The sequence below is a fragment of the Cetorhinus maximus genome, chromosome 21 (genome assembly GCF_964194155.1).
Source record: "Cetorhinus maximus chromosome 21, sCetMax3.hap1.1, whole genome shotgun sequence".
NCBI lineage: Eukaryota > Metazoa > Chordata > Chondrichthyes > Lamniformes > Cetorhinidae > Cetorhinus > Cetorhinus maximus.
In genome coordinates, this window is record NC_135899.1 from 80491541 (window position 1) to 80519390 (window position 27850).

A 27850-nucleotide genomic window follows, 5' to 3' on the forward strand; every position below is an offset into this window, starting at 1 on the left:
AACTGTCACACTTTGGTTTCTAGTCTTCAGCCCACCTGTGTAGCCACATTCCCATTATTTGCATATGTAATTTCTTTCTCATCAGCCTCTTAAATGGCATCTTATCAAATGTTTTTTGTAACTCCATTTAAACTATATGCACTGTTTCTTTTGTCTATTCTCTCAATTCTTCAAGGAATTCTATAAGGTTGGTGAAGCACAACCTGCAGTTTAGAAATCTGTGCTGACTGGTCCTGTTAACTCATGTTTCTCCAAATTCCTGGTAATTTTATCACTGTATTGTAGACCAGTAGTTTACCAATAACTGAAATAAGACTGACAGGTGATTCCATAGTTTATACAGCTCCATTTACAGCATTTCCAATAATGAAGCAGCCCATGTCTGCATACAGCCGGATCTGAACAATACTCATGCTTCAGCTGTCAAATGGCAGGTAACATTTGTGCTACTTAAGTGCTGGACAATGATCATTCCAATAGGAAAAGGCCACCATTTGAACTTCAACAGCAGCACCAACATCAATTATATAGCACATTTAACATAATGAAACATCCCATTGCCAGTTCCCTCATCATCAACATCCTGAGGGTGTGATCATTTACCAGAAGTTTAACTGGACTAGCCATATCTACATTGTGGCTAGAAGCGCAGTTTAGAGCCTGAGTACTCTGCAACAAGTGGCTCACTTTCTTATCCTTCAAGGGCTATTTGATATCTACATGGCTGAAATCAGGAGTGTATTGGTGTACTTGTCACTTGCCTGGATGGATGTGGCTACCACATTTTTCTTGAAGTAAAAGCAAAATTCTGTGAATGCTGGAACCTGAAATAAAAACGAAGTGCTGGAAGAACTCAGCAGGTCTGGCAGCATCTGTGGTGAGAGAAAAAGTTAACATTACAAGTCGAATATTACTTCCGTATATATTTTACTTGTAATGTAAACTCTGTTACTCTCTCCACAGATGCTGCCAGACCTGCTGAGTTCTTCCTGCACTTTGTTTTTATTTCAGCATTTCTTGAAGGCCTGTCATCATTTTCTCAGGCAACTCAAGGAGGAAAATATAGGCAGCACTGCTGCACTACTCATGTCTTAAGAATAAATAATCAAAATATGTGAAGCTACTTTTTGCAGATTTGCATACCTACACAAAACACTACTGTCATGACAGAGCATTCCTTAGGGACATAGGAACAGGAGTAGGCCTTTTGGCCCCTCAAGCCTTTTCCACCATTCAGTGAGGTCATGGCTGATCTGTGACCTGACTCCATTAATCTGCCTTTGCCCATAACTCGTAATACCTTTTGGATAACAAAAAATTATTCATCTCTGTTTTAAGTTTAATAATTGATCTAGGATCAATTGCTGTTTGCTAAAGAGTGTTCCAAACTTCTACCACTGTTTGCACATAGAAGTGTTTCTTCATCGCACTCCTGAGAGGTATGGCTGTAATATTGCATTTTTGTAAGCTTTATCTTTTAGTTTTGTGTTGTCTCTTACCTCTTTAGTTGTCCATGGCTGTCTTTTTTGGCAAATAGAGTTCTTCCCCCTTAGGGGTATAAATTGATTCTGTATCACAAATTTGTTTTTGAACGACTCCTACTGATCCTCTCTTTTTTACCCATTAACAGATTTTCCCAGTTTACTGTGGACTGTCTCTGTCTCATCTCATTGAAACCAGCCTTACCTAAATCTAGAATCTTAGTATGTGTCCTGCATTTCTCCCTTTCAAATGCTGCATTGAACTCTATCATTATTAGATAATTGTTGACGCACCATTAGGCTGTTAACTAAATCTTGCTTCTTATTACTAAATGTAATTTGGCACTGCCCCTTATTTGCGCTAGGACAGAATTGTTGCAGACAACTATCCCTGACACACTTGAATTTCGTTGCATTTCTGACATGTGCTAGTCTGCTTATCCCAATCCGTATGGAAGTTGAAATCCACTATTAAAACCACTCTATCTTTGCTACATGCTTGTCTCATCTCTGCATTTATACAATCTACCACTTCATACCTTCTACCAGGGGGTCCATGCACAATACAGTATTCAATTCTTTTCTATTTCTATTTCCACTGGTGGTAGGATCAAGAACAAGAGGGCAGTCAGCAGCACCTAGAGGAGAGTGCGAGAGGAGGACTCTGGGACAGGCAGTCAGCAGCACCTAGAGGAGCGAGTATATCTAGAGGATCTAGCATCTAGTCTATACTCAAGTAGGGGTAAAGGTAAAATAAAAGCAAGGGTCCATATTCTGTTTAGTTAAGATATGTCTGGGGAGCTCAGTCCTGTGATTTGCACATTCTGCACTGTGTAAATCCTAGACGCTCCTGGCGGCCTGGATGACCATATGTGCAGGAGGTGCCTCCGACCGGAGCAACTCGAACTCCAGGTTTTGAAGCTTGAGTGGCAGCTGGGGGCACTATTGTGTGTTCACGAGGCTGAGAGGTTCGTGGATAGCACGTTTCAGGACGTAGTCACCCCTAATATGCCTAACATAGTCACCCCTAACAGCCGATGGTAAAGGCTGAGTTGTTCAAATCCCAGAGGGAAACGTGAAACAGCTGTCATAACCCATTTTGCAATTTGTATGTTTCGAGATGCAGACTTTGAATTCAGTAGTAATAAGACAATCAAGTCTCAAGAGGTTTTTATAAAACTAAATTGAGCATTTATTAATATAAGAAAGATTGTATGCACACACATGTGTCTACAAAATTACTACTATAATGACTACAAACATCCCCTAATTAATCTGACTCTGTTGGACCCCTGGTAAGGTAACAGTAAAGCGCACAGATTTAAACAGACCCCTGGCAAAGCACACCCTGGACAGTCGCATTCAAAATGAGTTTCTTTCAGCTCTGGGTCTTTGCAGACAGACTTGGCTTACAGGCTGGAGGCTTTAGATCTTAGAATCCCTCCTACTTTTACCAACAGTCTTCTCTACCTTTATATACATTTTCCTCCTTGAATGCAAATTCTCATTGTCACTAGGTTTTTTTTTACTTTAAATCTAACAAAACTCTTTCATAGTACCGACTTTACGAGTAAGCTTTTAAATAAAATAAACACATTGTTTCTGAGCTTCGCCTGGTTAAGTGTAATATTTGACCCGCTCTTTTGAATGGTCTATTTAAAAATGCAAATTGCCCCCTTTACACCTCACCTTCTATTCCCCTATGTTTATCTAATTACCATTTCAAACCTTCTTCTATACATCAAAGCCTCCAGATCAGCTGGCTTTAATCCAATTAAGACACACACACACCCCCTAAACACTATTTTAAAATAATTGCTAATAACATTATACAGATCATCATGTCCTATTTACAACCCCGCAGCTTAAGGGAATGCGAACAGAGAGGGAATGGACGACTGGCAGACAGGTAGTGAGGGAATCCCCTGAGTGCATCTCGCGCGCAAGCTGTTCTTCGGCCTTGGAAAACGGTGAGAGTGACGGTCCTCTGTGGAGGCCAACCAGAGCCAAGGCCGTGGTACTGGGGGTGGTCTAGCAGCTCGGCGGGAGGAAGAAGTGTGGAAAGGCTGTAGGAGATTCATTAGTGAGGCAAGTAGACAGGCGCTTCTGCAACAGTAGATGCGACTCCAGGATGGCATGTTGCCTCCTGGGTGTCAGGGTTAAGGATGTCATGGAATGGCTGCAGGGCATTCTGAAGGGGGAGGGTGAACAGCCAGAGGTCGTGGTCCATGTTGGGACCAATGACATAGGAAGAAAGAAAAATGAGGTCCTGCAAGCAGACTTTAGGGAGCTAGGTTGAAAATTGAAAAGCAGCATTTCAAAGCGGGTAATCTCTGGATTACTCCTGGTGCCAATGGTAGTGAGTATAGGAACAGAAGGATAGAGCAGATGAATGCGTGGCTGGAGAGATGGTGCAGGAGGGAGGGCTTTAGATTCGTGGGGCATCGGGACCATTTCTGGGGCAGGTGAGACCTGTACAAATTGGACGGGTTACATCTGAACAGGAACGGGACCAACATCCTCACGGGGAGTTTGCTAATGTTGTTTGGATGGATTTAAACTAAATTGGCAGGGGATGGGATTGTGAAAAGTAGTTCAGGCGGGAGAGAAGCTGAGATGGAATTAGAAGTTAAAATGCGAGTAAATGAGTCTTGTAGGCAGAGGAAACATAGGCGATACAAGAAAGAAGTGAGTTTAGCAAGGCTAAATGGAATATATTTTAATGCAAGGAGCTTGAGGAATGAGACAGATGAGCTGAGGGCACAGTTAGGAACGTGAGAGTATGATGATATAGCTATGACTGAGACTTGGTTAAAAGAAGGGCAGGATTGGTCTGCTCAACATTCCTAGTTATAAGGTATTCAGACGAGATAGAGATAGAAGAGGAGGGGGGGGCTGCAATATTGATCATGGGATCAATTATAGCAGTAATGAGGGATAATATCCTCGAAGGATAATCAAATGAGGGCATATGGGTAGAAGTAAAAAGCACAAAAGGGGCAAACACGCTGTTGGGTGTGTATTATAGGCCCCCAAACAGTCAGGGAGAGATAGAGGATCAAATATGTAGTCAAATTTCGGAGAAGTGTATAAGGCACTAATAGTAGGGGATTTTAACTACCCAAATATTAACTGAGATAGTTTTAGTGTGCAAGGTAGGGAGGGAGCAACATTGCTAAGTTGCATCCTGGAGAACTTTTATAGCCAGTACATAGCCCAACAAGGGAGGGGACAGTTCTGGACCTAATATTTGGAAATGAGCCTGGGCAGGTGGAAGGCGTATCAGTCGGGGAGCATTTTGGAGATAGTGACCATAACTCAGTTAGATTTAGGATAGTCATGGAAAAGGACAAGGTTGGGCTGGGAATAAAAGTTCTGAACTAGGGAAAGGCTAATTTTGCTAAAATGAGGTGCGATTTGGCCCAAATGGATTGAGAGCAGCTACTTGCAGATGAAAGTGTGTCAGAGCAGTGGGAGGCATTCAAGGAGGAAATAGTGAGAGTATAGGGCAAATATGTTCCTGTAAAGACAAAGGGAGGGACCAAGCCCGGAGAACCCTGGACGTCAAGAGATATAAAGGTTACGATTAAGAGAAAAAGAGAAGCTTATGGCAGATATCGAGGGCTCAATACGGCAGAGTCCCTGGAGGAATTTAAAAAAAGTTCTGGGGGAATTTAAAAAAGGAATTAGGAAAGCTTAGAGAGTACATGAGAAAGCATTGGTGGGTAGAATAAAGGAAAATCCGAAGGGATTTTTTGAATACATAAAGAGCAAGAGAATAACTAAAGAAAGAGTGGGGCCAAGTAGGGACCATAGAGGTAAGGTGTATGTAGACATGGAAGATGTGGGTACGGACCTCAATGAATGCTTTGCATCGGTCTTCACAATGGAAAAGGACACACTGGTATAGACATCAGGGTGGAGGAAATTAACATAGAGAGAGAGGACATACTAGCGGGTTTAGTGGTCTTAAAAGTGGATAAATCCACAGGCCTGAATGAGATGTATCCCAGGCTGTTGAGGGAGGCAAGGGAAGTGTTATCAGGGGCCCTGGCAGTAACTTTCAAATCCTCCTTGGCCACAGGTGAGGTACCAGAGGACTGGAGGACTGCTAACGTTGTCCCATTATTAAAAAAGGGAGGAAGGGATAGACCAGAAAATTACAGGCCAGACAATCTAACCTCGGTGGTGGGGAAATTACTGGAAAGAATTCTGAGGGACAGGATATACCTGCGCTTGGAGAGACGTGAATTAATCAGGGATAGTCAGCATGGATTTGTTAAGGAAAGGTTGTGTTTGACAAATTTGATTGAATTTTTTGAGGCGGTAATCAGGAGTGTTGATGAGGGTAATGCACTTGATGTGGTATACATGGACTTTAGCAAGGCTTTTGATAAGGTCCCTCATGGCAAACTGGTCAAGAAAGTAAGAGCCCATGGGATCCAAGACAAAGTGGCACATTGGAGCTAAAATTGGCTGAGGGGCAGGAAGCAGAGGGTGATGGTAGAGGGATGTTTCTGTGACTGGAAGCCTGTTTCCAGTGGGGTTCCATAGGTCTGAGTGCTGGGGCCCTTACTGTTTGTGGTGTACATAAATGATTTGGACTTAAATGTATGGGGTATGATCAAGAAGGTCATGGATGACACGAAAATTGGTAGGGTGGTAAATAGTGAGGAGGATAGCCGTAAACTGCAGGAAGATATCAATGGACTGGTCAGGTGGGCAGAGCAGTGGGAAATGGAATTCAACCCAGATAAGTGTGAAGTAATGCACTTGTGAAGGGCTAATAAGGCGAGGGATTACACTATGAATGGTAGGACCCTGGAAAATACTGAAAATCAGAGGGACCTTGGTGTGCATATCCACCGATCCCTCAAGGTAGCAGTGCAGGTAGATAAGGTGGTTAAGAAGGCATATGAGATACTTGCCTTTATTAGCCGAGGCATAGAATACAAGAGCAGGAAGTTTATGCTGGAACTGTATGAAATGCTGGTCAGGCCACAACTGGAGTGCTGCGTGCTTTTCTGGTGGTCATATTGAATGGGTATGATTGCACTGGAGATGGTGCAGGGGAGATTTACCAGGATGCTGCCTGGGCTGGAGGGTCTGAGCTATGAGGAAAGATTGGATAGGCTGGGGTTGTTTTCCTTGGAGCAGCAAAGGTTGAGAGGGGACCTGATAGAGCTGTATAAGCTTATGAGGGGCATAGATAGGGTGGATAGGAATGCACTTTTTCCATTAGTAGAGGGGTCAATAACCAGGGGGCATAGATTTAAGCTAAGAGGTAGAAGGCTAAGAGGGGAGTTGAAGAAAAATGTTTTCACCCAGAGGGTTGTGGGGGGAGTCTGGAACTCACTGCCTGAAAGGGGGGTTGAGTCAGAAACTTTCATAACATTTAAGAAGTATTTAGATATTCACTTGCGTGGCAATAGCCTCCAGGGCTATGGGCCAAGCACTGGAAAATAGGATTAGTGTCCTCAGATATTTGTTGACTGGCGCAGACACAATGGGCCGAATGGCCTCCTTCTGTGCTATAAACGTCTGAGTCTACGAGGCACAGATTTAAGGTAATTGACAAAAGAAACAATGGAGATGGAATTTTTTTAACACAGTCCATGATTAAGATCTGGACTGCGCTACCTGAGTGTGTGATGGAGGCAGATTCAATCAAGGGGGAACTGGATTATTATCTGAAAAGGAAGAATGTGCAGGGTTACAGCGAGAAGGTGGGGAAGTGACTAGGTAAATTGTTCATTCGGAGAGCTAGCACAGGCACGATGGGCTGAATGGTCTCTTGTGCTGTAACAATTTTGTGGTTCTATTTTTTAATACTGTCCATAAAGCCTCCACCGCCTGCTTACTTAGCATTATTTCCTGCCTTCTTATCAAAGTGATTTCATCCATGATCACTAAGGGTACTGTTTACTGTCTTTACTGATGGCTGGGGTTCTTGCCAAAAAGAATCTTCCATTATTCCCTTGAAGTATAACTTGGTACTACTTTATTAATGAGGTATGTAGAATGAATATGAAAGGTTATGTACCTTTTAGGATGTTCTTCTTTCTTTAAGTTGCATGCTCCACACACACTCTTCTCTCTACCAGACCCTGTATAGAGTGCACATTCTATTACTTGGTTATTTATTTTGTTCAAAACAATTCATACCATGTGGGAGCTGATGCATGCCTGCTATCACTTGACATTACTACTTGATAATTTAAATATTATCACAGGGGATACTGACCCAAGGCATTTTTCCTTAACGGTGAAAGGATCAGCTTTAATGGGGAATGGGTGATGTCTGTTCAGAGCATGAGAGAGGCAGTACAAGAGGGTCTTTGTGAAAAAAAAAGTAACCCTCCTTTACAGGAGCATGTTCCAGAAAGAAGAGTACTAATAGAAACTTTTGTAGGGAGGAAGTAAGATTACTCGGCTTTAAGGAGTTTATTAAACTTTCTGGATTTAAATAATCCAGGTGTATGCTCATCCAAGAAGATGTTTATCTGTAGCGCAGCAGTTAAATTAGTACCACTGGAATGAAATTGCTACTATACAGATCTGTTGATGTGATTTGCAAGTGGTATAATAAATGTTAACAGATCTTAAAAAATTGCATATGTGTTTCCACAGAAACAATGACAAATAAGGTGAAAGTATTGAAGCATAGAACCAAAGTATTTTAGCACAACAAGTAGGGTGACTATGTTTGCAATACTGAATTGGGGATGCAGAGCCCAATGCTCACATGTGACTTCTGAAGCCACGGAGTGTGCTTTGATCTGGCTCCTGGAACACCCACATGGTGCAACTCCAGTCAGTCTGGTTACCAGTAGCCCGATTACTCGGGTGTTTTAACTCTGGGGCCGTTTTCTCTTCAACTGAATTTCACAAGAAAACTGTCTGCTCTCCAGGGACTCAGTGGGGAGGGTGGAGTGGCTGAGTATGAGCCTAGTGGCTACAGAGCACTAAGTTCACCCCTTCCACTTGTTGAAGACAGGAGATTAACATCTCCCCAACCAATATGAACCTGTTCTGCTGCATAGCCCCTCCTATTTGATTGACCAAAGACAGGGTAACTTGAAATCACAAGGCTCCTGATTTGAACCCCATGCAGCTGTTTATAGTTAGGGTATTCATTTGGGTATGGATTTTCTGAACTGGGGATACTTCCAGGGACTTTGCTTGTCTGAGGACACAAATGTTCCAAATGCAAAATTTTAAAAAAATGAATTGTTTTTATTGTTCCAGTAAGAAGCCGGACTGATGTTTTTGTCCATTGAACAGTGTTAGTAGTATATTGTTAGTTAATAGAATAAAGCAAGAAGATACAGGATGGCAGTAATCCTAACTTGCTTTCGTTCTCTTTATATGTAGCTCATCCACATCACTGATTTGTTATAATTACTGCTCTGTTTTTCAATGTTGTGATTCGGTTATTCGCTTTTTCCTATTCCTTTTATGGCCACTATCTATCCAATTCTTGTTGTGGTCTTGTGATTTCCCCTACCAAAGAAGAAAGGACAATAACTCCAGTAAAAATACATTCACTTGTTTTTGACTTATTTATTGTTTGTTCCAAATTCTTAATGTTGTGTCCCTGTAGATCTGCCAAGGTAGGAGCTGCCAAGGTAGGTGCTCCTTGCTAATGTTTTACAGGTTGGATCATAGCTTCCTCCTAAATGGCAACATTAACATTCTCATATGTGTTTTGCAGTGGAGTTGGTCGGAACTGGGGCTGGGCCTCAGGGGGAAGTAGCATTCTGGCAGAGCTTGGCACCTTACACCTGGAGTTCGTGCACCTGAGTGAGGTGTCAGGCAACCCAAAGTTTGCTGAAAAGGTAAATAATGAAAAACTGGCGATCATAGATTTTCAAACTTGCTGAACTTTTATAGTCAAGCTTCAGTGATTCAATTTCTTATTCTATACTATAGTGTAATACCAATACATGCTTTCAACATTGATACCCTGGAGATAGAGGCTGGAATTTTCCACCTACACTCACCAACTCCAGATTTGCTACCTGTTTATTTTAGTGGCTGAGAAGTCTCAAGCTGTGGAACAAGTAAAGCATAAATCTCCAGCTGGTATTTCTGTATGAATCTTTTTTGATTGAAAATTGTGGTTGTGTTTTTCTCCATGTAGTTCTGCCTCCAAAGCAGTTACAGTTCCCTACCCAAAAATGTCCCAAGTGCAACCTTTTTGTATGGCAAGGTTTTGAAGGAAACAGTAGACTACAACCATATGTGATATGTGACATGCTGCAGAACTGCTCCAGACCTGTCGAAGCAATGAAATGATCCGCTTTGGTCTGCTTGATGACAGCTCTGTTGAAGGCATGTGGATTAAAGGTAGCAGCCCTTTGCTCTTCAAGCCATTCTCAGTGGATTCATCCTTGGGAACAAGGATTTGGCTTTTTCACCCAAGGCATTGCTTGACATAATTTTCTTCCCTGCAGAGGTCAGAGAGGGTTGGACATCAGTGGTTGAAAGCACCAAGATAACTCTAGCACAACTTGTGCGGATGTGTAGGATCTTTTGCATGTTGTCACTCAACCTGTATGTTCAGGAAGTGAAGCCTATCTTAGCAGTTGATCCTGGACCTTAGGAATGCCAGCAACATCATAAAACTGGTCCCTATGTCACTGCTGCCAGGGTGTGATGCAATACAAACTAATTGGTACAGTTTTAAAAGGATGCAAGAACAGAGAGATCTTGGGTGAATATTCACAAATTTTTGAAGGTCGCAAGACAAGCTGAGAAGGCTTTTAAAAAGGCATTTTAGACGCTTGGCTTTGTAAATAGAGCACAGAAGCAAGGAAATAATGCTTTATCTCTTCTACAGGTGCCATCCTTGATTATTCAAGGGTCGCTGAAATGTGGTTTAGGTGCCATTACTGTAGCGCAGGGTGAGGAGACAGGCCCCAAGTCCACCTCTGCCAGAATGGGGATTGGACCCCGCATTGTTGCGGGTTATTCTGAACCTCACGCTAACCTTCTAGCCAACTGAGCTAACCAACCCCCTGAAATTATGCTAAACCCGTATAAGACACTGGTTAGGCCCCAGCTGTAGTATTGTGCCAAGCCCAGGCAGCACACTTTAAAGAAAAAGAAAGACTTGCATTTATATCACATCTTTCAGGACTTCAAGATGTCACAAAGCGCTTTACTGTCAATGGAGTACCGTTGTAATGTAACGTAATCACCTGCAACCTCCTGATTCAGAAATGTGATTACTACCATCTGGGCCACAACTGATACTGCACTTTAGAAATAATTTTATTAGAATGGTACCAGGGATGAGAGGTTTAAATTATGTGGAGAGACTGGATAAGCTAGGACTATTCTCCTTAGAGCACAAAAGTTTACAGGAAGATTTGATAGAGTTGTTCAAAATCATGAAGGATTTTTATAGAGTAAATAAGGAGAAACTGTTTCCAGTGATAGAAGGGTCAACAACCAGCGGGTGCAGAATTTAAGTAATTAGCAAAAAAAACTAGAGGCGACAGAAGAAAAATATGCAGTAAAGTTGCGACCTGGAATGTACTGCCTAATTCAATAACTTTCAAAAAGGAATTGAATAATTAATTATGATGGATGAGCTGACTGATCATGGCACTGTGATATAGGAAGCCGTTTAAGTGGGGGGAGTATAAAGGAATTGAGTGGTAGCTGGGGCCAATTTAATAAGGGGGATTGACGCTGTTTTCTGTAGCAAGGAGTGAGAGCCCAGAAGGTGCTGTTGCCTGCCTGGTGCCAGGGTTTTTTTATTCATTTACAGGATGTGGGTGTTGCTGGCTCAGCCAGCATTTATTACCCATCCCTAGTTGCCTTTGAGAAGATGGTGGTGAACTGCTTTTTTGAACTGCTGCAGTCCCTGTGGTGTAAGTACACCCACAATGTTGTTTGGGAGGGAGTTCGGGACATTTGCTCAGGACTGGAGAGGAACTTGCAATGGGAGAGGGAGGATCCAGTGGTTGTGGTCCATGTAGGTACCAATGACATAGGCAGGTTGAGGAAGGAAGTTCTGCATAGTCAGCATGCGGAGTTAGGCACCAAATTAAGAAGCAGAACCTCAAAGGTAATAATTTCTGGATTACTACCTGAGCCACATGCAAATTGGCAAAGGACAAATAAGATTATAGAAATAAATGAGTGGTTCAAAGACTGGTGTGGGAGAAGTGGGTTCCAGTTCTTGGGGCACTGGCAGCAGTTTTGGGTAAAGTGAGATCTAAACCGCTGGGATGGTCTACTCCTGAACCGTGCTGGGGCTGGTGTCCTCACGAGCCGCATAACTAGGGAAGTAGAGTAGGGAGAATAATGGGGGCAAGGGATCAAATTTGGGAAGATGTGACGAACCAAAGAGTAGAGACAAAGCAAGAGAGAGAGGTACTAGTATGGGAAATGATAGACAGTGACAGGAAGGGACAGAGTACAAATCTAAGAGTAAATCAGATAAGGCCAGATGCTATAAAAAATAATAAAAAGACAAAACTAAAGGCTCTGTATCTAAACGCACATAGCATTTGAAACAAAACAGATGAATTGATAATGCAAATGAAATAAATAAGTACGATCTGATAGCCATTACAGAGTCATAGCTATAGGTTGTCATAGATTGGAACTTGAATATTGAAGGGTACGTGACAATTAGGAAGGACAGGAAGTTAGGAAAAGGTGGAGGGGTGGCTCTGTTAATTAATGATGGTATTAGCACATTTTAGAGGGATGGTCTATGTTGAGGAAACCAGGTTGTAGCAGCGGTTTAGGTTGAGATGAGAAATGATGATGTCAAGAAGTCATTTGTGTGAGTGGTATACAAGCTCCCTAATTGTAACTACAGGGTAGGATAGAGTATAAAAGAAGAGATAATGGAAGATTGTCAGAAAGGTACGGCAATAATTATGGGGGATTTTAATCTATACATAGACTGGAAAAATCAGATGGGCAAAGGTAGCGTAGATGAGGAGTTCATAGAATCTTTTTGGGATAGATTCTTAGAACAGCACATTCTGGAGCCAACCAGAGAGCAGGCTATACTAGACCTGGTATTGTGCAATAAGATGGGATTAATTGACAACCTCATAATCAAGGCACCCTGCGCTAGCAGGGGTCATAATATGATTAAATTTTACATTCATTTTGAGGGAGAGATGAGTGTGTCCAAGACTAGTATTTTAAACTTAAATAAAGGCAATTATGAGGGCATGAAAGCAGAACTGGCTAAAGTGAACTGGCAAATGTGGTAAGGGATAGGTCAATAGAGGTTCAGTTGCAGATATTTAAAAGGATAATCTGGAATACACAGAATAGATACATTCCAATAAGAAAGAAAAATTCCAAGAGGAGGGCCCACCATCTGTGGTTGACTAAAAAAGTTAAAGACAGTATCAGACTTAAAGAAAAAGTATACAATTGTGCAAAGATGGGTGGCAGGTCAGAAGCTTGTTAAGAATATAAAGAACAGCAACACTGACAAAAAGATGAATAAGGAGGGGAAATTAGAGTATGAGAGAAAGCTAGCCAGTAATATAAAGATGGATAGTAAGAATTTCTATAGATATTTAGGTAAGAAAAGAGTTAACAAAGTGAGCATTGGCCCTTTAGAAAGTGCATCTGGGGAATTGTTATTGGAAAGTAGGGAGATAGCGGATGAATTAAATAAGTATTTTGCATCAGTCTTCAATATAGAGGACACAAGTAACATCCCAAAAATAGCTATAAATCAGGAAATGGAAGGGATGGAGGAACGCGGGAAAATTACAATCACCAGGGAAGTGGTATTGAGCAAATTGTTGGGGTTGTGGGCTGACAAATCCCCAGGTCCACATGGACTTCACCCTAAGGTCTTGAAAGAAGTGACTAGTAAGATAGTTGATGCCTTGGTTTTAATTTTCCAAAATTCCCTAAATTTGGGGAAGGTTCTATTACATTTGAAAATAGCAATAGTACCTCCTTTATTCAAAAAGGGACGGAGACAGAAAGCCGGAAATTACAGGTTAGTTAGCCTAACATCTGTCATGGGGAAAATGTTAGAAGCTATTATCAAAGATGCAAGGCACTTAGAAAAAATCAAGGCAATCAGGCAGAGTAAAGATGGCTTTGTGAAGGGAAACCTTGTTTAACCAAATTATTGGAGTTCTTTGAAGAAGTCACATGTGCTGTGGATAAAGGGGAACTGGTGGATGTGTGTACTTAGATTTCCAGAAGGCATTGGATAAGGTGCCACATCAAAGATTATTGCAGAAAATAAATGCTCATGGTGTAGGGGGTAACAATTTGCTTGGATAGAAGATTGGCTAGCTAACAGGAAGCAGAGAGTTGGCATAAATGGGTCTTTTTCAGGTTGGCAGGATGTGACGAGCGGTGTGCCTCAGGGGTCAGTGCTGGGACCCCAGGTTTTTAGAATTTATATAAATGACTTGGATGAGGGGACCGAAGGAATGGTTGTTAAATTTGCTGATGACATAAAGTAAATTGTGAAGAGGACATAAGGGGGCTACAAAGGAACATATATGAAATGTGAAATTGTCCATTTTGGTAGGAAGAATAAAAAAGAAGCTTATTATCTAAATGCTGAGAAATTGCAGAGCTCTGAGATTCAGAAGGATCTTGGTGTTCTAGTGCATGAATCACAAAAGTTTGTGTGCAGGTACAGCAAGTAATTAGGAAAGCTAATAGAATGTTATTGTTTATTGTGAGGAGAATTGATTACAAAAATAGGGAGATCATGCTTCATTTTTACAGGGCACTGGTGATACCATGTCTGGAGTACTCCTTATTTAAGAAAATATATAAATGCATTAGATGCAGCTCAGAGAAGGTTTACTAGACTAATCCCAGGAATGGGCGGATTGTCTCATGAGGAAAGGTTGGACGAGTTAGGCTTGTATCCACTGGAGTTAAGAAGAATAAGAGGTGACTTGATCAAAACCTTGAAGATCCTGAGGGGTCTTGACAGGGCGGATGTGGGGAGGATGTTTTCTCTTGAGGGAGAATCCAGAACTAGGGTTCACTATTTAAAAATAAGGGGTCACTCATTTAAGACAAGACAGAGAATTTTTTTCTCTGAGGGCCACGAGTCTTTGGAACTCTCTTCTTCAAAAGGTGGTAGAAGCAGAGCCTTTGAATATTTTCAAGGGCAGAGCCAGAAAGATTCTTGATTAGCAAGAAGGTGAAAGGTTATTGGGGTAGGCAGCAATGTGGTGTTGAGGTTACGATCAGATCAGCCATGATCTTATTGAATGGCAGAGCAGGCTTGAGGGCCCAGGTGGTCTAATCCTCCTAATTTGTATGTTTGTGAGATATGCTGCATAGAAGAGCTGCAAAGACTATTTTGTATTCTGAAGCTAGTAAAAGAATCATTGAGTTAATTTATAATATTAAATCAGATGTCAAGAGAAAGAGTACAGTTATTAAAGTGAAAACTCCCAGTGGGGAGTCACACCTGACATCTCCAACAAGTGCTCCTCTAAAGGTGCAGCTGCCTGCTTGGAGATGAGGGAACCCTAGCTTTAGCTATAAAAATAAACTAACCTGCAAAGACAACACGTGATGAAATTCCTTTATTCATTATTTTAATAGATGTTGGGACAGAAGTTGATTATGGCCCATGCTTCCATAACTAACGGCATGTCAACTGCATTTGCCAGTGGTGATCTCCAAAATCAGCCTTGCAATTTGGCTTCTTTCCCTGTACCTCATTGAATTTCAACAATTTTCATCCAGTTTACTATGATCTTTAAAATATGTTTGACTCGATTTGGTTACTTGTTCTTCCTGAGATTAAACCTCCAGAGCGAACCGAGCCATTTGGCCTCTGCACATCCAAGACTTCAAATTTGAATGGCTTTCAAATAATATATGTTTAAATTAAAGACAAATTAAGTACTGCTATGTTCCAGTTAATTTCAGTAACTCTTGTTACATTTTCCTCAGCTCCATTAACACTTTACTATCTCACTTTGCATAGGAAAGAAAAACTTGCATTTATAATCCCAGGATGTCCTAACGCTGTTCAGAGTCAGTGGAGATTTTTTATAAATGTAGTCAGTATTGTAATATAGTGAAGTATGGTGACCAATTTATGCATAGCAAAGTTCCATAAACAGCAATGAGGTAAATGACGAAGATATTCTGTTAATGCCAGTTACTGTAGTGCGAGGAATAAATATTAGTAAGGACACTATGAGAGATCCCTTGTTCTGCTTTGAAAAGCCCTCAGGAATATTTTACCTGAGAGTGCAAACAAGACATAAATTTAATTCTAATGCAAAAAAATTATGGAATTTGATTAGATAGTTTAGTGCCCATTTTTTAGGCACTATGCAGTCAACTAAAACTTGAAAATGTGGTCTGAGTTGCGTAGCACACCTTGTTAATAAAAGGTTGTATGTGTGTGCCTAACAAATGGCCAGCAGCATGCAGAGCAGCAAAATAATAACGCACATCCAGTGCTGCCATTTTGGAACTTCACACTGCAGCCAATACCCTGTCTTAACCTCATACATCTGAAGACGATGCGAAATGTCATGAAAAACCCATTTCCCACCTCCTCCTCTTCCACCCCCCCCACCCGTGCCATTTAAAGGGTTCTTATAATATCTAAAGGTTAGTTGTTAGATTATTTCTTCTGGTTGCTGATGCTGTTGTACACATTCTTGGAGTTTTCCTATACTTAGCTAAAGTTTAAATAGTTACTTTACAGTGATTAGTCTGACTGGTTTTGCAGTGCTTTGTGTTATTTAAAATATTGTGCAGAAAGCAGTCGCTTCCAAGCACGGGTGGCCTGTAGTGATTTCTCTAGGAATTGAACCAAATCAGCAAAATGGAAAGAGGCCAAGTAGAGCAGGATTAGCAGAGAGAACAGGAGGCATTACCAGCAAAAAGTAAGATTAGGACTAATGTATTTTCTGGATTGGGTGTGGATGACTTGGACACCCAAGAGGGATTGACCCTTCTATTAGAGTTTTTGGATAAGTTTTACAAAAAGGATGATTTGTTGGAAGTATATGAAGTTTCATCTTGAGATCCCAGGGTCTGTATTAGCATCTAAGTTACTCAATCGTGCACGCATTTCTCATGTCGATAGACTTTTGATATTAACAGGGGTTCAGTTCCATAGTAAAGACTGTCTCCTAGACCAAATGGCTGCTGCCCTAAAAACAATTTTTAGAAAGGCCATCATTTCCAGCTGCTTTCCTATCGAATACAGGGAACTCTGTGGCAAAGCAAAGGATGGAGGATTCGACGGTGACCAAGTTTGAAGATCAACAAAATATTAATCGCAAATTCCAGTATAAAGTTGGGGTGCTGATTGGCGGCCTGAAGATAGTCATACTTATAGCCAATTTGAAAGTCAAGACAAAAAGCGGGTATGGGACGGCGACCGTAGGCGCTTAAACCCCAGAAATGCACGGGGAATGGTTAATCAGTGTTGTCGGTGTGATTCCAAGTATCATTTTGCAATGAATTGTCCGCAGTGAAAGAATCGTGTTTTTGAAATGACACATGAAACAGATAATTCCAAGGCTGAAAATGATGGTGATGACTGCCATGAAGGAATTGTGTTGGTCACTGAGAGTTTGAATCCAGTAATGACTATTTTGATGGCTGACTCATTCAGTTGTGCAGCTTTAGACAGCAGTTGCACTTCCACATTGTTTGGGATGAATTGGCTTAACTGCTACCTGGAGTCTCTTGATGAGGCAGATTTGCGAAAGGACGATAGCTCTCCCTGCTTCAGGTTTGGAGATGATAACACACTAACATCTTCCAATAGGGCTATCCTCCCATGCAGGGTAGCTGGGAGCAGTCTTTTTATCAGTACTGAAATGGTCTCTAGTGAAATACCTCTATTATTAAGTAGATCTTCTCTGAAAAAAGCACAGATGACGCTACACATGAAGAATGACAGAGCAATCGTGTTCGGGAAAACTGTGGACCTACATTTTACTAGGTCAGACCATTACTGCCTGCCATTGAGGAAGCCAAAATCTCTCATCAAAGAGTTGAAGAAGTCTTGTTAATTTCTGAGAATAAGAATTTGGTGGACAAAAAGGAAGATTATTTGGAAGCTGCGTAAGCAGTTTGCACATCCAGCCCTGCAAAAACTGAAAGCTCCACTGCAAGATGCTGGACTGGCTGATAAAGAATGTGACGACCATATTGAGCAAGTCATGGCTCAGTGTGACATTTGCATTAAACATCAAAAGACATCACCATGTCCTGTTGTGACCTTGCCACTAGCCAGGGAATTTAAGGATGCAGTGGCAGTGGACTTAGAAGTATGGGACAAAGATTGGGGTATTTTTTTGCTACACTTTTTCTAGATATGGCAATCAAATTTAACCTATCCATGGTAATACATGGTAAGGACAAATGGACCATGTACCAGTCCATACCAGTTAGTGCACGGAAGGAATCCGAAGTTGCCTTCAGTGCTATCAGATGCTCCCCCTGCTCTCGAAGGGACTAGCATTAGCTCCACTTTTTCTGTTCATCTGAATGCTTTGTATGCAGGCAGAAAAGCTTTCATTAAAGCTGAGGTTTCGGAGAAAATTTGGCAAGCCTTATGGCACCACATAAGGCCATCTGGAATACAGTTTAGACAAGGAGGCATGGTATATTACAAAAGAGAAGGGCGGAAAGAGTGGAAAGACACTGGCAAAGAGATAGGCAGTGATGGATAAATAGTGATTGTACAACACGTGAATCAAACTGTTAGGGCACATTCTTCGAGGTTAATTGGCACTGACTATACCTTTACAGGTCTAGAACAGGACATAGAAAGTGAAGCGACGCTGTGCACTTCACATACAAATATATTGGGCAGTTATGAGGAGCAGACTACGGCGGAAAGAGGTATGACTGACTATGAACAAAGTAACACTGAAGCACAGTATAAGGCCATTCATCCAAAAGGGCAACTACCAGAAGTAAGAACATGGGTAATATATATATATGCCAGTAGGGGCCAGTGTGTAGAGGGATGCCACCATCATAAGGAGAGCAGGAAAAGCTACTGACAAATACAAACATTGGCTAAATGTTGTTATGACTGGTCCCTGGGCGAGGTTCCCCCAAATTGTTACGCTCCCGGGTGAGGAGGGGTGAACTGGCTCCCCTTCTTTATTCAACCATGTCAGTTGGTCACAACAAGGTTTAAAAAGAATCCCTTCCCTCGTGGATACCTTTTCCCAGTCCAAATGTATTTATGTTTTAAAAGGAGCCAATTTAACCAGGCTTTCTTGAGTCAGAGAAAGAGTGAGTTTATGATCTACTAAAACGTGAGAAAAAATAATAAAAACACAATACACATACACACAGATTAGAAATGAGAAGTGTGTCCAGAAATAAAAATTTAAAAAGATATACAATTCAGTCTTTGGCTTGTCTGTGAGAAGTAGATGGTGAAATAATTGCGGCCGTTATGTTGGATGATTCCAGTAGAGCTGACTTTGGCAGTTGAGCAGTTAGTTTAGAGATTCTTGGTTCTGCAGGTTACCTGAAAGGAGTGTCCTGTTTCCTTTTTGACTGTGGCTTTGCTGATTTGTGACTTGCTTCTAGCAATCAGAGAGAGAGAGACTTTTTTACCTGCAAGCGCGGGGATGTCTAGTTGATGTTCTTCAGCTGTAATCTTCACAGCACACACTCGCACCAGAACAGAACAGCAGACTTGCACAGAGACCAGTGTTGCAGTTGGCTTTTTATTTTTACTTGTGTATTCCTGTAAGGGAAAAAACAAACATGTCTTTCGCCCGGAAACTACTTTTGTTCAACTTAGATCGTGTCCATAATCTGGGATACAACTCAACGGGAGATGGTTTCTGCTGAGATGGTAATCAGTCTCCATTACCTCCACAACCACAGGCGATTACAGTTCATATTTTGCAATGCATCTTTTTCTTTGAAGTGCCTCTGTCTGAAGTAGGCCTTGACACCTTTTTAAGTGCAACATTCCATTCTCTGGACCAGTTAGTCAAGTGTAATCCATATAGGAACTTTCACAGAATCTCACAGTGCAGAAGAGGCCCTTCGGCCCATCGAGTCTGCACCGACACATGAGAAACACCTGACCTACCTACCTAATCCCATTTACCAGCACTTGGCCCATAGCCTTGAATGTTATGACGTGCCAAGTGCTCATCCAGGTACTTTGTGAAGGATGTGAGGCAACCCGCCTCCACCACCCTCCCAGGCAGCGCATTCCAGACCATCACCACCCTCTGGGTAAAAAAGTTTTTCCTCACATACCCCCTAAACCTCCTGCCCCTCACCTTGAACTTAGGCCCCCTCATGACTGACCCTTCAACTAAGGGGAACAGCTGCTCCCTTTCCACCCTGTCCAAGCCCCATATAATCTTGAACACCTCGATCAAGTCGCCCCTCAGTCTTCTCTGCTCCAACGCAAACAACCCAAGTCTATCTAACCTCTCTTCATAACTTAAATGTTTCATCCCAGGCAACATCCTAGTGAATCTCCTCTGCACCCACTCCAGTGCAATCACATCCTTCCTATAATGTGGCGACCAGAACTGCACACACTACTCCAGCTGTGGCCTCACCAAGGTTTTATACAACTCCAACATGACCTCCCTAATTTTGTAATCTATGCCTCGATTGATAAAGGCAAGTGTCCCATATGCCTTTTTCACCATCCCACTAACATACCCCTCCGCCTTCAGAGAACTATGGACACACACGCCAAGGTCCCTTTGTTCCTCAGAACTTCCTAGTGTCATGCCATTCATTGAATACTTCCTTGTCAAATTACTCCTTCCAAATTGTATCACTTCATACTTTTCAGGGTTAAATTCCATCTGCCACTTATCTGCCCATTTGACTATCCCGTCTATATCTTCCTGTAGCCCAACACACTCAACCTCACTGTTAACCACCCGGCCAATCTTTGTGTCATCCACAAACTTACTAATCCCACATAGTCATCTATGTCATTTATATAAATGACAAATAATAGGGGACCCAGTACAGATCCTTGTGGTACGCCACTGGACACTGGCTTCCAGTCACTAAAGCAGCCTTCTGTCATCACCCTCTGTCTCCAACAACTAAGCCAATTTTGAATCCACCTTATCAAATTACCCTGTATCCCATATGCATTTGCCTTCTTTATAAGTCTCCCATGTGGGACCTTGTCAAAGGCTTTACTGAAATCCATATAAACTACATCAACTGCACTACCCTCATCTACACACCTGGTCACCATCTCAAAAAATTCAATCAAATTTGTTAGGCATGACATCCCTCTGACAAAGCCATGCTGACTATCCTTGATCAAACCTTGCCTCTGCAAGTGGAGATAGATTCTCTCCTTCAGAATTTTCTCCAATAGTTTCCCTACCACTGACATGAGACTCACTGGCCTGTAGTTCCCTGGCTTATCTCGACAACCCTTCTTAAATAGTGGAACCACATTAGCTATTCTCCAGCCTTCTGGCACCTCCACCGTGGCCAGAGAGGAATTAAAAATTTGGGTCAGAGCCCCTGCAATCTCCTCCCTTGCCTCCATCAGTAGTCTGGGACACAAATCATCCGGACCTGGAGATTTGTCTTCTTTTAAGCCTGCCAACACCTCCAATACCTTGTCACTCCATGTATCAATTTGCTCAAGAACCTCACAGTCTCTCTCCCCGAGCTCCATACCTTCACCCTCATTCTCTTGGGTGAAGACGGATGTGACGTATTCGTTCAACACTCTACCGTTGTCCTCTGGCTCCACCCATAGATTTCCCCCTTGATCCCTAATGGGCCCGACTCTTTCCCTGGTTATCCTCTTCCCATTGATATACTTATAGAATATCTTGGGATTTTCCTTACTTTTACCAGCCAGAGCTTTCTCATATCCCCTATTTGCTCTCCTAATTGCTTTCTTAAGCTCCACCCTGCACTTTCTGTACTCCACTAATGCCTCCACTGATTTGCTCCCCTTGTACCTGCTAAAAGCCTCTCTTTTTCTTTTCATTATATCCTGAATATCTCTGGTCATCCATGGTTCTCCGAGCTTGTTACTCCTTCCTATCACCCTAGAGGGAACATGTTGAGCCTGTACCCTCCCCATTTCCTTTTTGAACACCCCCCACTGCTCTTCTGTAGATTTCCCCACAAGTAGCTGTTCCCCGTCTACCTTGGCCAGATCCTGCCTTATTTTACTAAAATCCGCTCTCCCCCAATCCAAAACATTTTTTTGCAACTTGCCTATTTCTTTGTCCATAACAAGCCTAAATTGTACCATGTTGTGGTCGTTATCACTAAAATGCTCCCCCACCACCACCACAGCCACCTGTCCAGCTTCATTCCCCAGAATTAGGTCCAACACTGCGCTGTCCCTTGTTGGACCCTCTACATATTGATCTAAAAAGTTCTCCTATGCACATTTCAAGAAATCCACTCCATTCAAGCCCTTACCACTATATGTCTATCCCAAGTAATGTTGGGAAAGTTGAAATCGCCTAATAATACCCTATTGTTGTTGTTTTTACACACCTCTGCAAATTGTGCACATATTTGCTCCTCAATTTCCCGCTGACTATCTGGGGGTCTTTCATAAACACCTAACAATGTGGCTGTCCCTTTTTTATTCCTAAGCTCTACCCTCAAAGCTTCACCCGATGCCCCCTCCAAGATATCATCTCTCCTTACTGGAGTAACTGACTCCTTAACTAATAATCCAATGCCGCCTCCTCTTCTGCCCCCTCCCCGTCTCACCTGAAGATACTATATCCTGGAATGTTGAGCTGCAAATCCTGCCCCTCCCTCAACCACGTCTCAGTGATTGCTACTATATCACAATTGCACGTGTCAATCCTCACCCTTAACTCATCCGTTTTAACTGTAATACTCCTGGCATTAAAGTAGAGGCCATCCAGCCTTGCCTTGCTCTCTTGAAACTTAATGCAGCTGTACTCCCTCTGACTTGATTGTTTATTGTATTTTGATGTGTCCCTATTCTGCTAACATTGTGTCCCCTCCTCATGCCGAATTAGTTTAAACTCCTCCCAACAGCACTAGCAAACCCGTCCACAAGGATGTTCGTCCCGCTCTGGTTCAGATGTAGACCATCCCGCTTGTACAGGCCCCACCTTCCCCAGGAATGGTCCTAGTGATCCAGGAATCGAAAGCCCTCCCTCCTGCACCAACTCTTAAGCCACATATTCATCTGAACTATTCTCCTGTTTCTGTGCGCGCTGGCACGTGGCACTGGGAGTAATCCGGGGATTACAACCCGAGAGGTCCTGCTTTTTAGTCTACTGCTTAACTCCCTGAATTCTTGATGCAAGACCTCACCCCTCTTTCTATCTATGTCATTTCTACCAGCATGTACCATGACCTCTGCCTTATCATCCTCCCCCTTCTGGATGCCCTGCAGTTGTTCAGTGACATTCCAGACCCTGGCACCAGGGAGGCAACACACCATCCTGGAGTCATGTTGATGGCCACAGTAGCGCCTATCTGTTCCCCTGACTATAGAATCCCCTAATACTATTGCTCTTCCTCCCCTCCTGTACAGACAGGCTGTTTGTGGTGCCAGAAGCTTGGCTCTGTCCACGCTCCCTGGAGGAACCAGCACCCTCATCAGCCTCCAAAATGGAATACCGATCTGCGAGCGGGACCCCAGGGGACTCCTGAACTACCTGCCTGTTTCTCTTGGACTGCCTGGTGGTTATTCCCTTCCTTCCTCAAGTCCCTTCAGCTGCGATGTGACCACCTCTCTATACGTGCTATCCACGATGCTCTCAGACTCGCGGATGCTACACAGTGTCCCCAGTCGCCATTCTAGCTCTGAAACCCGAGCTTCCAGGAGCTGCAGCTGGACACGCTTCCTGCACACATGCTGGTCCCAGGCACTGGAAATGTTCCCGGCTTCCCACATGGAGCACAAGGAGCGGAGCACGAGGAGCACACCACGGCTTTGAGCTCTCCTGCCATGACTTATCCCTTTAAATTAAATCTTTTAAATCAATTACTCTAGGGCCCTTCTTTCCTGATCCTCGTTACTACAGAATATACCAGCCAATTTCCCAGCAAATGGCCAGCTTTTGTTTGTAGGTCCTTTTTTAAAAAACACACCTGTCTTAAAAGTTCAATATATCCATAAGTAATTCAGGGCTATTATCTGTGGTTTTGACATCTGCACGGATGAAGTACAGGACATAAGACCCATGGATTGGCAAAATGAGGTAAAGATGTGTAAGGCCAGAAAGTACAGTGGGAGTTCTGATAGTGGACCAGAAAGTGGCTGTAACCCCAGGAAAAGATCACGGATTTGCAAAAGGGACTTTGCTCACGTGTGGGAAAGATCGTGTAGCAGTATCCCAGAAAGAGAGAGGAGTGTGAGTAGAGGTCGTTGCTTGACAAGAACGAAGACTACAGAACAGGCTAGGAGTGTCACTAGAAATAGAAACTCTTTTATGATCGAGGTTTTAGTAGCTGCTAATAAAATGGAGGATAAGCTGATGAAGGAAGTCATACAAAAAGAGTTGGAAAGAATTTGGGGCATACATTGAAATACCAGACAGGGGACAGCCAGCCTTATCTCACAGGTGGATATATTTGGAAAAGGTGCTTCCTGACGACATGTACAAGGCTAAAGCTAGACTAGTAGCTTGAGCTACTTGTACTTGGTGATCAAGATGCCAGGGTGGACTCAGCTACTGCAGGGAAAGTGACCCTGAAGATTTTTTTTAAGCTATTTTAGCAACATATTCCTGGGAGTGCAAATTGATTGATACAAAAGTTGTGTTTTGCAGGGTGAGAAATTTCAAAGGGAAGTATTTTTGAAACCACCTAAAGAAATTGGTGATAAAGAAGGGAAACTGTGGAAATTAAATAAGTGTTTTTTATGGGTTGAAATATGTGATATGAGTATGATATTTTTCAGTGAGGCCTGTCCTGTTGATAATGAGTTGCATTCAGTTAAAGGCAGACCCTGCGATGTTCTATTGGTGTCACAAGGGGAAACTAGCAGGAATCTTTATCATGCACATTGATGATTTTCTGTGGGGAGGTTGTGTAGAATTTGAGCAATGGGTGATCAATAAAATAAAGAAAGAATTCAAGGTTGGAAGTCAGGCTTCGGAGGCTCTTAAATACATAGTTTTAGACATTAAGTAGAGCAAGTCACGAGTAACATTTGAATCGACAATCTTTAGAAAACATTAATTGTATCCCAATAAATCAGGTCAGATCCTCACGAAAGAGGATCCTGCATCCAAGGAAGAAATGGAGCAATTGAGAAGTTTGGTTGAGCAGTTAAACTGGCTGTGCACTCAGACTCGACCTGATGCTAGTTATGACGTGTTGGAATTGAGTACTATGATGAAACATGCTACAGTTGAGGAAATTCTGAGAGCAAATAAAACATGAAAGAAATTAAATTTAGAGAAATGCACATTCAAGTTTCTAGCCTTGGGCGAACTGGAAGAAATGAGATTGGTCATTTTTAGCAATGCTTCTTCACATGTCAATCTTCCAGCTGGATATTCCAGCACAGCAAGGTTTATCGTATTCTTGGTGGGAAAGAATGATAAATGTTGCCCATTGGCTTGGGAAGCCAAGAAAATAAGAATAATGAAAAGCACCTTAGCTGCTGAAACACTGGTGTTAGTAGAAGCAAAAGATATAGGGGTCCAATATACTGACGGAAATCCAATACAAGATGCAATGTGAGAAAAGATCGCCCATAAAATGCTATGTTGATAACTGGTCTCTTTGGGACAATGTCCATTCAACAAAAAATGTCAATGATAAAGGGCTAAGAATAGACCTAGCTGGCATAAAAGAAATGTTAGAGAGAAGGGAGATCTCAAAGATACGATGGGTTGACACAAGTCACCAATTATCATACTATTTTAGGGAAAGAAATGCCTGCTCCAAGAAATTACTAGTAAATGTATTGGAAGAGAGGCATCTTTTGTTATAATGCTGAAATGGAAAACTGATTATTGTATGCTTTGTAATTATTTATATATATATGGTAAAGGAAATGTGGAATCTATAATGTGAAAATACATGACTTTGTTGCCTATGGTTTGACCTAGAAAAAATTCTTGAATTTTTCGAAAGCTTCAATTTAGAAGAAAAAGAGGGGACTCTGTTAATGTATCAGTAATTACATTGTCAAGGTCCATAATAATCATCATGTTGACTGACGATTACATTGTATAACACTTAAATTGTTCAGACAATTACATTGTTAAAACAGGTGATGGGCATTGGCTCACCTAAAAATGGGTACAGCTGTAACACGGGTGTGGAAGGAACTGGGAGCATCTGACACTCTGCTGAGCTGTCTTAAAAATAAACCTGCTTGAGGTTAAAGACTAGCTTTTTATTCATTTTTGGGATGTGGGTTTCGCTGGCTGGGCCAGCATTTATTGCCCATCCCTAGTGGCCCTTGAGAAGGTGGTGGTGAGCTGCCTTTTTGAACCACTGCAGTCCATGTTGTGCGGGTACACCCACAATGCTGTTAGGAAGGGAGTTCCTGGATTTTGACCCAGCAACCATGAAGGTACGGTGATATTTCCAAGTCAGGATGGTGAGTGACTTGGAGGGGAACTTCCAGGTTGTGGTGTTCACATCTATCTGCTGCCCTTGTCCTTCTAGATGGTGGTGGTCGTGGGTTTGGAAGGTGCTGTTGAAGGAGCCTTGGTGAATTCCTGCAGTGCATCTTGTAGATGGTACACTCGGCTGCTACTGTGTGTCGGTGGTGGAGAGAGCGAATGTTTGTGGATGTGGTGCCAATCAAGGGGGCTGCTTTGTCCTGGATAGTGTCGAGCTTCTTGAGTGTGTGGGAGCTGCACTCATCCAGGCAAGTGGGGAGTATTCCATCACACTCCTGACTTACGCTTTGTAGATGGTGGACAGGCTTTGGGGAGTCAGGAGGTGGGTTACTCGTCGCACTATTTCTAGCCTCTGACCTGCTCTTGTCACTACAGTATTTGTGTGGCTAGTTCAGTTCAGTTTCTGGTCAATGGTAACTCCCACCCACCCCCCCGCCCGCCCCCCAGGATGTTGATAGTGGGGGATTCAGTGATGGTAATGCCATTGAACATCATGGGTGATGGCTGGATTCTCTCTTGTTGGAGATGGTCATTGCCTGACACTTGTGTGGCACGAATGTTACTTGCCAATTGTCAGCCCAAGTCTGGATATTGCCCAGGTCTTGCTGCATTTGGACAGGGACTGCTTCAGTATCTGAGGAGTCTCGAAAGGTGATGAACATTGTGCAATCATCAGCGAACAACCCTACTTCTGACCTTATGATGGAAGGAAGGTCATTGATGAAGCAGTTGAAGATGGCTGGGCCGAGGACATTCATTCTTCCATAATATACAATTATTGAAGTTAATGCACATTACCTTGCATGCTTGGCATCTTAGCTCAGCTGTATTCATCAACAGAAAAGAACACTTCCTTAGTGGGCAGCTGGTGTGCATCCACAGGCCTTGCATCATGCAAATGAATGACAGCTACCTTGGCAACATTCATGACTCTCTCATCCTGTGCTAGTCCTCTGCTCAACTGTATTTGAACCAGCAAGGCAAGCCATAGGTTGGCTATTCAGAGGAATTTGAGTCTCCTTCTACACAAATAATAGGAAGTTAACATGCAGGTACAGTAAACAATTAACACCAACAACAGCTTTTATTTTTATAGCCCTTTTAATATAATGAAAATCCCAAGGCATCTCACAAGAGCATTACAAAACAAAATATAACACCGAACCACATAAGGAGATATTAGGCCATATGACCAAAAGCTTGGTCAAAGAGGCAGGTATTAAAGAGTGTCTTAAAGGAGAAAAGTGAGATAGAGGGTGGAGAGGTGTAGGGAGGATCTTCCATGGCCTAGGCAGCTGAAGACACAGCCACCACTAGTGGAACATTTAAAATCTGAGATATTCAAGAGGCCAGAATTGGAGGAGCGCAGATACTTGAGGTTTTTAGGGGCTGGAGAAGATTACAGAGATATGGAGGGTTGAGGTCATGAGGGTATTTGAAGACAAGGAAGGGAATTTTAAAATCAAGACGTTACTTAATTGGAGCCAATCTAGATAGGGAAATGGGACGAGTTAAGACACAGGCAGCAGAGGTTTGGAAGATCCTGGGAAGAGTGTCCTCTGCAGTCACCATCGTCGTGAAACAGTCTGGGAAGAGTGTCCTCTGCAGTCACCATCACCGTGAGGCAGTCTGGGAAGAGTATCCTCTGCAATCACCGTTGCTGGGAAGCAGTCTGGGAAGAGTATCCTCTGCAATCACCATTGCTGGGAAGCAGTCTGGGAAGAGTGTCCTCTACAGTTACTGTCGCCGAGTGTAAAAACACGAAGAGTGGCATCACAGAAAAACTGTAAG

General features: G+C 42.5%; 1 protein-coding gene across 1 annotated transcript in view; it reads left to right on the top strand.

Moving 5' to 3' along the window:
- Positions 1 to 27850, top strand: part of LOC144696047 (mannosyl-oligosaccharide 1,2-alpha-mannosidase IA-like) — a 142164-nt gene that overhangs the window by 53020 nt on the left and 61294 nt on the right. The window contains exon 6 of the mRNA XM_078567252.1: positions 9196 to 9319. Coding sequence (XP_078423378.1) covers positions 9196 to 9319 — 124 coding nt within the window. The remainder of the gene's footprint in view (positions 1 to 9195; positions 9320 to 27850) is intronic.